Source organism: Anguilla anguilla, chromosome 1, assembly GCF_013347855.1.
Source record: "Anguilla anguilla isolate fAngAng1 chromosome 1, fAngAng1.pri, whole genome shotgun sequence".
NCBI classification, from domain to species: Eukaryota; Metazoa; Chordata; class Actinopteri; order Anguilliformes; family Anguillidae; genus Anguilla; species Anguilla anguilla.
In genome coordinates, this window is record NC_049201.1 from 1,025,145 (window position 1) to 1,039,110 (window position 13,966).

Here is a 13,966-nt window from a genome sequence, read left to right on the forward strand (position 1 = left end):
TGGGGGGGGGGTTCTTGTATGTGGTGTGTGTGTCAGCAGGTTAACACAAAGCAGACTGAGAAAGGAGAAAGAGGTGAGTGGAGAACTTTTCACACACACATGCACACACACATAACAGCTTCATATAGGGCATATTTCTGATACCATATCAATATCTGATCCTGAAGGCAGGGCCCCCTGCCTGTCCTCCGGTCTAAAACATACACAGGGCTGCAGGAAGAACACCGGCTCCACCTACAGGACAGTTTCAAAACAACTCTTCACCAAACGATCGTTTGTGGGAACAAAAATAACAGAATAAAATCACACCAGGACTTCACAAAATGTTTATTGAGATTTAAAAAGAGCCGTTCTGGGTATAGTCCTTAAAATTATTACACCATGAAAAATGTGGAAATGCACATGGACACAGTCAAATAATCTTGGATCTTACAGTCACTCGTGTGTACGTACAAAAACGAGAGAAGGCACTTGTGTAGAGATCTGTTTCCGACCTCCTGTTCTGCACCTGTGTGCAAAGGCACTGGCAGCGATGTTCACGCTACTGATCACAATACTCGCTTAACTGAATCAATGCTGACGAGACTAATTACCACTGAAGTCATGCTCACTGTTAAATATCTGAATACTGGTTCAGTCCACAGCCACATGCTACTTTATATATGTTTCTAACTGATTAATACAGTCGATTAATACAGCATAACTCTGCCAACTCAGGAGCTGGGGAGAAGCCAGGGAGCGTTCACAGGACCAACGACACTCAGACACCCATGACCAGCCACCGTACTCAAGGACTATTATTAGTTTATCTCACAGAGCTGAGTCAAGATGCTTTACTTTACCTACTAAAGTAAATTTAAGACACCATCACTATGCACTTTAACCACGAAGAAAGAGCGACGTGAAATTCCATTTAAAACTGGCGACAGCGATATTCCGAATGAGCTTCCTAAACCCTACCAGTCACAGCTACTGCCCAAAACCAGCTTAACTAAACCCGACCAGTCACACCTACTGCCCAAACCCAGCTTAACTAAACCCGACCAGTCACACCTACTGCCCAAAACCAGCTTCCTAAACCCTACCAGTCACACCTACCGCCCAAACCCAGCTTAACTAAACCTTACCAGTCACACCTACTGCCCAGAACCAGGGCCCCTCTATTAATAAAAAAAGAGATCTTTTTAAAAGCACAATTTCACTTTGTGAAGATTTGAAATTCCATCTACCACACGCTCAAGAGGGGCCTCCCTATCGCCATGGGAGCCAGGGGGCGTGGCCTGTTGTCAGGGCTGGAATAGCAGACAGCCTTATCTCTCCGACACACTGCTGCTCTGGGGCTCAAAAGGGGGGGGTGTTTCATCTTCTCTATGGTAACCAGGGTCCTGTCAGTCATTTCAATCACTCAGCCCCGCCCCTCTACACCCCCCACAGCAGCAGTGCATTTCAAAAGAGCCCATTGACCAGGCCCCCTGTCAGACGTCTGACCTCAGCCCAAAACCCAATTACCCAGGCGGCCGTGCTCCTGGTACCGCCCCAACAGTCAGCTGAACAGCCTGGTACTGCCCCAACAGTCAGGTGAACAGCCTGGTACTGCCCCAACAGTCAGGTGAACAGCCTGGTACTGCCCCAACAGTCAGGTGAACAGCCTGGTTTTTGCATACGGATCAGAGTGGATCAGTTCACGTTAGAATTAAAGACCGTTTCCAGTGCATAAGGATTTTTGGCAGCTCTTGATTCCTGTGTGTATGATATGAAATATATACAATGATTACGTTTCCCTAACTGAGTGTGAAACCTGCACCATCCCGTGTCAACAGACCCAGGAACACAGAGACGAGCCGAGAGACTCACACAAGCTGCAGGAACACAGAGAAAAATACAAATACAAAAAATAAACACCAAACTAAGAGGCATTTGGCCAAAGTAAAATAGGACAGCATCCATCTGGAACACACACACACACACACACACGTGCGCACTCCCAGCATACACACACACACACACTCACACACATACACACGTACACACAAACACTTACACACACACACACACGTGCGCACTCCCATACACACTCACACACATACACACGCACACACACGTACACACACACACACTCACACACACATGCTAACACTCACACACAGTCAGTACCCTGTTCCAGGGGCATTAGGGCGGGGGGGGGAGGGGCGCTGGGGTATTGGGAGGCTCAGTTGAAGTCCCGGTTGGTCAGGATTAGGGGGGCCACCAGGGTCCAGAGGTACAGGGCCAAACCCAGCCAGCTGGAGCTGATCTTCACCCAGACTGCAGGCATCCGAGTCAGCATGGCCTGAGTAGAGGTATCAGGCCTGGAGAGGGAGGGAGGGGGGAAGAGAGAGAGGGAGAGGAAGAGAGAGAGGGGAGGGGAGGGAGAGGGGGAAGAGAGAGAGGGAAAGAAAGGGGGAAAGAAAAGGAGATGGAGAAAGTGACGTGGGTGGTTTATGAAGGAGCAGATGTAAAACGGTTTAGAGAGGGCAGGTATAAAATGGGTGAGCTTTCAGGGGGGTGGGTATGAAGTGGGGCGGGGTTTCCATGGGGCAGGTATAAAGTGGGCGGGGTTTAGAGAGGGTGGATAAAATAGGCGGGGTTTCAGAGGGGCGGGTACAAACGGGCTGTCACTCACTGGTACCAGTTGGTGAGGGTCATCATGATGTAGAGGGACGCCAGGAACAGGCAGAAGTGGAAGAAGCTGTAGCTGTATGTGACTCCGTCCTCCTCATTATCCACCGCCCGGCGTATCCCATCCTCCCCCACCTCTCCTCCGCTCACTCCCCCACTCCCCTCCTCCGTCTGCATCAGCTTATTCACCTGCGTGTTATTGGACGAGCGGATGCTGTGGGCGAGACACAAGGGGAGGGGTTATTCTGGAGTCTCACCACCTTCTAAAGGCATCAAGCACAACCACATTGGTATCTACTGACACCTACAGGTCTAAAGGGGAACTACATCACATGCAGTGTGCTAGGCAGGGCTCACCTGGCGTAGAGGGTGCAGAACAGGAAGATGACCAATCCCACAATGCCCTGCGCGTCCCACCACTGGACCTGTCCTGGAGCAGGGGTGGGGGTAGGGGAGAGGGCGCTGGAGCTGGTGTTGCTCACCAGGCTCAGCAGGCTGGGATTGCACTTTCGGTCTGAGGAAGAGCAGCAGGGTGAGGAAGAGGAGGGATACTGAGAGCTGCCCCTGACAGTCCGGCAGTTCTGGTGTACGGTGTAGCAGAGCGCATTAAGGTGTCGTTAGGGTGTAGTAGGGTGTAGAATAATGCATTAGGGAATACTTATGGTGTAGTAGCATGTATTAGGGTGTAGGTAATGTGTAGAAGAGTGTATTTGGCCCTAACGGGGTGTATTAAAATGTAATGAGGGTGAAGTAGAGTGTTAGGGTGTAGTTAAGGTATAGTTAGGGTGTGTTAGGGTGTAGTTAGGGTGTAGCAGAGTGTATAAGGGTGCAGTATTGGTGTATTAGCATGTATTACGGTGTAGTTATGGTGTAACAGGGTGTAGTAAGGGTGTAGTATGGTACAGTTATGGTGTAGCACGGTGTGTTAGGGCGTAGTTATGGTGTAACAGGGTGTAGTATGGTACAGTTATGGTGTAACAGGGTGTGTTAGGGCGTAGTTATGGTGTAACAGGCGGTAGATAGGGTGTAGTATGGTACAGTTATGGTGTAGCAGGGTGTGTTAGGGCGTAGTTATGGTGTAACAGGCTGTAGATAGGGTGTAGCAGGCTGTGCTGGTACTCACTAGGGTTGTTGGTCATGGCAGACCAGGTGATGTACATGGTGTACAGAGTGATGAGGGAGGACTGCAGCAGACCTGACTGCGGCTGGACCTCCTGCAGCAACACACACACACACACGCTGTTATACACACACACACACACACTAAGTTATACACACACACACACACACACACACACTGCTATACACACACACACACACACACACACTGTTATACACACACACACTCAGTTATACACACACACACTGCTATACACACACACACACACACACACACTGTTATACACACACACACTCAGTTATACACACACACACACACTGCTATACACACACACACACACACACACACACAGTTGTACACACACACACAGTTATACACACATACACAGACACACACACTGTTATACACACACACACACACACACACTGTTATACACACACACATGCACACACACTCTGTTATACACACATACGCACTGTTACATGCGCGCGCGCACACACACACACAGCCGTGCGTACCTGCACTTTGGGGAGGATGGAGACGATGGAGATGATGACGCTGAAGATGAGGTTGAGGCTGATGAAGGCCTTGTGCTCTGCGCAGTCGTCAGGTTGGGTGTAGTACAGGTAGAAGAGCACCACCGCAGCAAAGGCCAGGACGTAGTGCAGGATGGTGAAGGTGAGAAGACCTGCAGGAACGGCACACACACACACACACACACGCACACACGCACACACACACACACACACACATGCACGCACGCACACACGCGCACACACACACACGCGCGTACACATGTACGCACACACACACGCACACACGTACGCACACACACACACACACATGCACGCACACACGCGCACACACACACACGCACACATGTACGCACACACACGCGTGCACGCGCACACACACACGCACGCACACACGCACGCACACACGCACGCACACACACACACACGCGCGCACACACACACACGCACACATGTAGGCACACACACGCACGCACACACACAAACATGCACTGTTTTAATATGGCCAAAAAAAACATTTTCATAACATTCCACCAGAATGACGGCATAAAAATGCGTGCCACTGACAGACAAAGCAGTAACAGAGAAGGGCGTGGCACTGGTAAATGGCAGTGAATGAGAGGGGCGTGGCACTGGTGAATGGCAGTGAATGAGAGGGGCGTGGCTCTAGTGAATGGCAGTGAATGAGAGGGGCGTGGCACTGGTGAATGGCAGTGAATGAGAGGGGCGTGGCTCTAGTGAATGGCAGTGAATGAGAGGGGCGTGGCACTGGTGAATGGCAGTGAATGAGAGGGGCGTGGCTCTAGTGAGTGGCAGTGAATGAGAGGGGCGTGGCAGAAAGGGGTGTGGCAGTGAATGAGAGGGGCGTGGCATAAAGGGGTGTGGCAGTGAATGAGAGGGGCGTGGCAGAAAGGGGTGTGGCAGTGAATGAGAGGGGCGTGGCAGAAAGGGGTGTGGCAGTGAATGAGAGGGGCGTGGCAGAAAGGGGTGTGGCAGTGAATGAGAGGGGCGTGGCAGAAAGGGGCGTGGCCAGTACCTGCGAACCAGCACTTGCTGTTTCCCTCCTCGGCGTTCTCCACCCAGGCCTGGTTCCAGGAGTGGGCGAAGTCGATGAGGAGGATGAGCTGGATCACGATGAAGATGAAGGACCCCACCACGCCGAAGTAGAACCACACTGTTACCCGGGAAACGAGGAGCTGGTTAAAGGTCACCTGACATCATCCATTTTCAGCTGCTCTGGGATCTCGACTCTGCTGTATTAAAACGCTGAGGCGTCTGAAGGGCGGGAGCAAGCGCGTGTGGACCAGAACTTTCACTGTTATCAGACCTAACTAAGAGGAAACGGCAACGTCTTCACTCTGAAACAGCCCTCCCAGCCAGGCTCCTGTGTTCAGTACTGCTCCTGTGTTCAGTACCGCTCCTGTGTTCAGTACCGCTCCTGTGTTCAGTACTGCTCCTGTGTTCAGTACCGCTCCTGTGTTCAGTACCGCTCCTGTGTTCAGTACTGCTGGGAGCACATGCAGGCTACTGTACTCTGAGTGTGCAGTAGAACAGTTATAAAATGTAACATTATGTAACACTTTGTACATGTAGCTAATCCAAAAGAAGCAATAACCTTCCATCTGTTATGAGAGAATGACCTGTAGAATTCCCCTAAACAAAGTTCACAATCTAATTTCTTCAACTGGGTGGTTTAAGAACATCCCACACAGGGGTCTGATTGGCTGGTTTAAAACCATCCCACACTGGGGTCTGATTGGCTGATTTAAAGCCATCTGACACTGGGGTCTGATTGGCTGGTTATTTTTCACTCTGAACACTAGACAGCACATTCTTCTCAGAGACGCAGTACAAACACTAAGGTCTGATTGGCTGGTTTAAAACCATCCCACACTGGGGTCTGATTGGCTGGTTTAAAGCCATCTGACACTGGGGTCTGATTGGCTGGTTATTTTTCACTCTGAACACTAGACAGCACAGTCTTCTCAGAGACACAGTACAAACACTAACGCCTAAAACATCTTCCATTCCTCACACAGTTATTAATATTAATCATCTCCGTGTCTTTAATGCGTCTCCATGGGCGTGCGGTTGAGTCTCCCCACACTGTGACTTTCTGAGCCTGCACTTTAAATTCTGCGAGCACTGAGACTGTTTAGCCCCTCCCACAGACGGGAATAAGACACACCTTAAATAAACAACGCAGTGGAGCTAAAAATGACTCTGCAGGCGGGACAGCGGTGTTTTATTACAGACACACAACACACACCCTCACGCTATGGGCATGCACACAGGCTGTTGGCACACACACTTTCTCACACACACGCACAGACACACACACACACACACACAGTGTGTGTGAGGGGGGGGGGGGGGGGGGGGCTGAAGGTGGAGTTCCGCTGAGTCTCACCCGTGTGGAAGGTCCCGTCTGGGATGAAGAAGGCTCCCACGGTGATACCGACCAGCACCAGGAACTTAAAGAACCAGAACCTGGAGAACAGAACCACCGGCCTCTGAGCACCACCAGCCATGGACCAGACACACAGGGGAGCGTTCACTCAGCGTTCACTCAGCGTTCACTCAACGTTCACTCAACGTTCACTCAACGTTCACTCAACGTTCACTCAGCGTTCACTCAGCGTTCACTCAGCGTTCACTCAGCGTTCACTCAACGTTCACTCAGCGTTCACTCAGCGTTCACTCAACGTTCACTCAGCGTTCACTCAGCGTTCACTCAGCGTTCACTCAACGTTCACTCAGCGTTCACTCAGCGTTCACTCAGCGTTCTCAGAGCGTTCTCAAAGCGTTCTCAGAGCGTTCTCAGAGCGTTCACTCAGCGTTCTCAGAGCGTTCTCAGAGCGTTCTCACAGAGTGTTCTCAGAGCGTTCACTCAGCGTTCTTACAGCGTTCTCAGAGCGTTCTCAGAGCGTTCTGACAGCGTTCTCAGAGCGTTCACTCAGCGTTCTCAGAGCGTTCTCACAGCGTTCTCACAGCGTTCTCACAGCGTTCTCACAGCGTTCTCAGAGTGTTCACTCAGCGTTCTCAGAGCGTTCTCACAGCGTTCTCACAGCGTTCTCACAGCGTTCTCACAGCGTTCTCACAGCGTTCTCAGAGTGTTCACTCAGCGTTCTCAGAGCGTTCTCAGAGCGTTCTCAGAGCGTTCTCACAGCGTTCTCAGAGCGTTCTGACAGCGTTCTGACAGCGTTCTCAGTACTGGGCGGGCGGGGCGTCTCACCCGTTCTGCACGGCCGCGCGCGGGTCCTTGCTGGATCGCACGCGTATCATGAGGACGGAGAAGAAGAAGAAGAAGCAGGCCATGGCGAAGCACATGCGGTACACCGACTTGTAGCCCACGATGACATCACAGTCCACATGGTTCTCCACGCCCGGGATCGAGCTTCCGCCCTGGCAGAACCCTGGGATCTGAGAGCACACAACCCAACACGCCATATACACGTTACACACAACCCAACACGCCATATACACGCGTTACACACAACCCAACACGCCATATACACGTTACACACAACCCAACACGCCATATACACGTTACACACAACCCAACACGCCATATACACGTTACACACAACCCAACACGCCATATACACGTTCCACACAACCCAACACGCCATATACACGTTACACACAACCCAACACGCCATATACACGTTACACACAACCCAACACGCCATATACACGTTACACACAACCCAACACGCCATATACACGTTACACACAACCCAACACGCCATATACACGCTTAACACACAACCCAACACGCCATATACACGTTACACACAACCCAACACGCCATATACACGTTACACACAACCCAACACGCCATATACACGTTACACACAACCCAACACGCCATATACACGTTACACACAACCCAACACGCCATATACACGTGTTACACACAACCCAACACGCCATATACACGTGTTACACACAACCCAACACGCCATATACACGTTACACACAACCCAACACGCCATATACACGCGTTACACACAACCCAACGCGCAACACACACGCGTTACACACAACCCAACATGCCATATACACGTTACACACAACCCACCACGTCACATGCACGCGTTACACACAACCCAACAAGAACGCGTTACATACAACCCACCACGCCACATGCACACGTTACACACAACCCAACACACATGTGATGTATAGCCCAACACGCCTTACACACAACCCAACATGCAAGTTTTGGGGGCGGAGCCGAGGCGGGTACCTTTTTGAGCTGCGTCTCCATCCCAGGCAGAATCATGATGACGGAGACCAGCGTTCCCAGGAGCAGGAAGAAGGAGAAGACCAGCCGCGTCATTGTGGAGTTATTGGAGGGGCAACAGCCACACAGCAAGCAGGGGGCGGAGCCACACAGACAGGATGCCTGAGAGACGGACAGACAGACAGACCTTTATTTCACCTTTTTTAACACATAAACCAGCATGTCGTATAATCTGTTAAAAAATGTATCTGCTTTGGCAGTGCTTCTCAGGGGCGACATAGCTCAGGAGGTAAGACCGATTGTCTGGCAGTCGGAGGGTTGCCGGTTCAAACCCCGCCCTGGGCATGTCGAAGTGTCCTTGAGCAAGACACCTAACCCCTAATCCCTAACTGCTCTGGCGAATGAGAGGCATCAATTGTAAAGCGCTTTGGATAAAAGCGCTATATAAATGCAGTCCATTTAACAATTACCATTTCATGGATATTTCAGACCAGTAATGCATTCTGCACTCTGAGATAGAGAGAGACACACAGAACCAGAGAAAGCAAACACACACACGCACACGCACACACACGCACGCACACATGCACAGACATGCACAGACATGTGCACACACAGGCACACGCGCGCACGCACGCACGCACACACACATGCGCACAGACATGCACACGCAGCAGATTCTGCATTACATGTGCAGAAAGCTCTCCTGATTTCTGCAGCCTGAGGCAGCCATGTTCCTGCAGTTCACCAGCGTGCACGTTATAAAGTGGCAGGACGTTAGCTGCTTTGATCCGCTTTTTCACACAGCTCCGACTGTATCTAGGTCTTGATGCGTTTGACCCGCTGTGATGGATCTCCTGGAGTATTTTGCAGCTGCTTGATCAGACCACAATAACTGGCGCCGTCACGTGTCAACGCTATTGCCATGGTAAAATACTCTGGCGTCATTCAGATTGAACCACGCCCCTTTACTATTTTCTCGACAAATCGTTTCTTCTGCGCACAGTCGCTACGATACCACCTCTACTTTTCCCCTTCTGTGAAAAGCATGTGACCCGCGGATATATGCTGACTATGTTTTGGCTATGTTCTCCCTGCATGGGTCAAGAATGTTGTAGGATTTAATGCAACCCGTTAAAAGCAGGGTTGAATTCAAAAGCTTCCGTAGCCAATGCGTTGGTATGAGCTGTTACTACGGAATGACCTAATGCTTGTGAAACAACTGGCGCTACTGCCGCAACAATAGCTTCCTTGTCATCAGCCCAAATTTCGCATCGCCAACTATGCGCCAGGGACCTGCCGCAGTTATCAGTAGAACAGTCGAATCTAAATGTCATGACAGCTCAACAGCGGCTGGAGTCATTAGATCATTTCCCCACGCCTCAGGCAGCTAGTCTAGCGTTACCTCTGGACGCGCTTCTGCTCCTCTGCAATCAGGAAGTGTTTTAGAAACAGTTCCTTATCTAACGGAATTTGTGACTCAGGAGTGACACAGGGGTGAGACGTTGCTTTCCGAAATAAAACCAGATTTACCCGAATTGCTTATTATAGCTAATTCAGGGCTGTTGTAAAGCCATGCCCGCGCGACCAGCAGCACTGGATCGCCCATAATAGCATTTAGCAAAACAAACAGCCGAACTCACTTTTAATTCCTGAATAACTTATTGTTTCACTAGACTAACGTTATATTGGTCAATACATATCAAGTGATGTCATTTGGCCATTAATCACTAAATTCAGTCACGCAAGCTAAAATTTAGCAGACTTTAGCTACCCTGTTATCCAGCATGTTTACTCTACCACAGGAAATACGCTGACTGACCACATCCCATGTCCAAACAAGGAACCTTGTTAAATAATTTATCTATTAAATAATACGCAAGCACAATATTAGACAGCTCGCTCTGGTATATATTTCAGAGGCCAAATACTCAATTTTTTATTTTTTTTCAATTGTTTTTACATAAAACGGACTGACATTTCTCTCAGTCGTACGGACACGCAGCCATACACAACACAGGAGCTAAAATGACGTTTACGAATTAATCCCGTTCCGCTGTACTTATATTTATAATTATTGAAGCTATAACTATAAAGCACTGATTATTACAACCTTTTAGAGAAAACATAAATGTGGCTAAACTATTGTTAGCTGCCAAACGTCATATACTGTTTAACGAGATCGAGTGGGCTACATTCAAATACTAAACGCAGCTAGCTCGCTAGCATTATCCATCGCTCTCGAAAACCAGTAACACAATTTTAAATACATGCAAATGTGCCACTTACGCAGCTGGCCAGGGAGCACAATGCCAGGCAAGCACCCATGTTCGTATGTTAAAATCCCTGGACCAGTATTTTTAAATGAAAAACAAAGCGTATACAAGCAGAGGTAGCGTGTGTGAAACGTAGCCCTTCCCGTCAAGCTGAGAAATGCTGAATGACGAGAACGCACAGGACCAACATGGCCGCCCAGCATCGGCTATTTCCAGGATGTCACGGAAACGGGCACTTTTCCCACACAAAAAATAGTGGGATCATTGGCTCGCCTGGGTAGGGACGGATCTACCACCAGATGTCGCCCACAATTGTATTTTCAAGACCATGGCAGTAAAAATGTAATTCGTTTATGTAACATTTCTGGCCAACACAGGCATATTTAGGGCGTCAAAATTATCCCTGACCGGTGAGATGCTATTCTACATGTAAGTTGTTGACGTGAGCGACACTCATTGCATTTCAAGTTCACCTCTGTCACCATACAGACTCACACACATACCATGCCCTGTAGAGCTGTGTCTTGTGCCATTATTTTAAAATAAGATTAAATACATTGACAATGCACCAGTCACCAGTTTGCAAACAAATGGAGAAAGTGCATTCTCCCCATATAAGATTTTCGGAATCATGGCAGGGCTGCTCAGCCCTGTTCCTGGAGCTTTACCATCCTCTAGGTTTTCACTCCAACCCTAACAAGGGACACCTCAGTCAACAGCTAGAGCAGGGCTGCCCAAACCTGTTCCTGGAGATCAACCATCCTGTAGGTATTCACTCCAACCCTAACAAGTCACACCTCACTCAACAACTTGAGATCTCGTTGAGTAGGGTCACGTGTGCCAAATTAGGGTGGAACTAAAACCCTATAGGGCAGAAGATCTCCAGGAACAGGGTTGGGAAGCCCTGCATTACACAATTCAGGAATTTATTTCCTGAACTGGCTGAAATTAAATGGCATCTGTAGCCAATCCTGCGATGCTGCTCTCCATCCAATGAAAGGTCTTACTTACAGCCTTCAGAAACCCTCAATATGTATAACCCCGCCCCTTCCATAGAAATTAAATGTTCCCATGGTAACAATGCATATACTTTACAGCAGAGGTGTCCAATCTTATCATAAAATGGCCAGTGCGGGTGCAGGCTTTTGTTTTAGCACAGCACTACGAAACCTGAGTCAACTAATTAGCCAATAACCTTCTTCAGTCAATCCCTTGATAAAACAAAAACCTGTGCCCACAGCAGCCCTTTCCGGTTCAGACTGGATCCCTGATCTACTGCCTTTATATTAGTAAACCCCTGAGACACAGTGCAGCTCTGTCGCCACTAGCTGTTCCTGAGAAGACTCCCGAACGCTCACAATAATGACTGAGAGACGGTCTAACCAGCTTTCCACCGACACACGGCCTCTGGGGACAGAGGAGTCTGTGAATCACATCCTTCTGCACGGCCTCCTCACACTGGCCCGGAGTTAATGACAAAAATATCCATTCAAAGCAAATGCTGCGATTGGGTTTGTATGCCTCGTGTTAACAAAATCAATCTTAAAAAGGCAATTTGTTGTCGTGTGGACTGGGGACTACACATCGACAGAGAGAGGGGAAATAATATTGGCGCGTGCAATATGCTTGCACGTGTATCAAAAACAATTAAACACACACAATTGTTTTTGTTTGTTAATGCTGTCAAGCCAGGGATTAGAATCAATTCTAAGACTGAATTTGGGTGCCCAAACATCAGCACAGTTCCACTCAAGTGTGTCACTGCAGAAAAATTCAAAACGGTTTGGTTTTGAATGAATGTCACTGCTAACACAGGCACATACAGTCCAAACGGCACAATGAAGTGCTGAGGAAGAAAGAATAAAACTAAAAACGGCGTTTATATGTGTTTATGGTGTTTATTTATTTCTTTTTTTGTTGATCACTGTTTTTAAAAACTTTTTTTTTTGACAGGGTACAATGTAAAATCTTGGGAGATGGCGCACGTTTGACTCTCATTTCGAGAATGAAGGCATTTGGAGAGAAGTTGACATGAAAAAGGATTCATTCACATTTGTCCTGTTAGTTCTTTGGACAGCTGCAGGTTCAAGGTGACTGCACCTTGTTCTTTCAGTGCAGACAGCAGAATGAAGTCTGTTCTTCCAGTGTTCTACCATATTGTTCCATTCTGCAAGAATTTCATTCCCAGCCCTTCACTTTAGTGTGTTCTGGCCTGTGCGTACTTCACCTCATTATTACTGTGATTTACACGGTCAATAAATCACATCCATAATGTCCACTGATACCTTTTTTGTTTACATGCGACTGAGCTGTTATCCACCTAAGGCTGCTTAAAGCTAAAATACTGCAATATGAAACAGCATTTGTCAATTTCTCAATTAAACATAGACTATTCCAGACAAAATCTTTCATACTTTACCAGAATTTAAGTATTTCAGTTTTTGACATGTGTGTGTTTGTGTGTGTGTGTTTGTGTATGTGTATGTGTGTGTTTGTGTGTATGTGTGCGTATGTGTTTGTGATTGTGTGTGTGTGTGCATGTTACCTATTTTTACTCACATACTCTTTGCCGTGCATCCTGTGCCACAAGAAAGAAAAAGAGGGCACTAAAGCTTGATTTTCTGACCAATAAAACAGTAAAAGGGCAACAGAGCTTTCTCTTTCACATGTTTTACTATCTCTGTTATAGGGCATGTTTACACACACGTGGATGGTAACACTGCAGACTGCATAAACATGATGGAAGTGAAAGATGTCCTTGACACAGTTTAGCGACCTGCATTCCCACCCGTCCTGGTAAATGGTAAATGGACTGCATTTAAATAGCGCTTTTATCCAAAGTGCTTTACAATTGATGCCTCTCATTCGCCAGAGCAGTTAGGGGTTAGGTGTCTTGCTCAAGGACACTTCGACACGCCCAGGGCGGGGTTTGAACCGGCAACCCTCCGACTGCCAGACAATCGGTCTTACGTCCTGAGCTATGTCGTCCTCCTCGGCTAGCCTACGTCTGTGAATCACACTGCCTACAAAGCACATGACGGGCCCGGTGCCCCACATCTGTCCGTTGTTCTAACTTGTAGCAATGCTAAACTGCACTGTTCAAATAAACAATAAGCTAATGAAATATAAT

General features: G+C 48.4%; 1 protein-coding gene and 2 long non-coding RNA genes across 3 annotated transcripts; 1 reads left to right on the forward strand and 2 right to left on the reverse strand.

The window, feature by feature from the left end:
* Positions 1-308: 308 nt before the first annotated feature.
* On the reverse strand, positions 309-1,642 carry LOC118234837. The gene is made up of 2 exons (XR_004766733.1): positions 1,137-1,642; positions 309-969 (listed from the first exon to the last, which is right to left on the reverse strand). It is a non-coding gene; the product is annotated as an uncharacterized LOC118234837 (long non-coding RNA).
* On the forward strand, positions 1,529-1,886 carry LOC118234841. The gene is made up of 2 exons (XR_004766734.1): positions 1,529-1,609; positions 1,641-1,886. It is a non-coding gene; the product is annotated as an uncharacterized LOC118234841 (long non-coding RNA).
* Positions 1,887-2,039: 153 nt separating this feature from the next.
* Positions 2,040-11,026, reverse strand: serinc2l (serine incorporator 2, like). Its single transcript, XM_035431610.1, has 10 exons — positions 10,850-11,026; positions 8,564-8,722; positions 7,547-7,734; positions 6,722-6,801; positions 5,348-5,485; positions 4,297-4,466; positions 3,782-3,872; positions 3,016-3,172; positions 2,663-2,872; positions 2,040-2,348 (listed from the first exon to the last, which is right to left on the reverse strand). The coding sequence occupies exons 1-10, from the start codon at positions 10,886-10,888 to the stop codon at positions 2,210-2,212; spliced, it is 1,371 nt and encodes a 456-aa protein (XP_035287501.1). The 5' UTR covers positions 10,889-11,026; the 3' UTR covers positions 2,040-2,209.
* Positions 11,027-13,966: the final 2,940 nt, after the last annotated feature.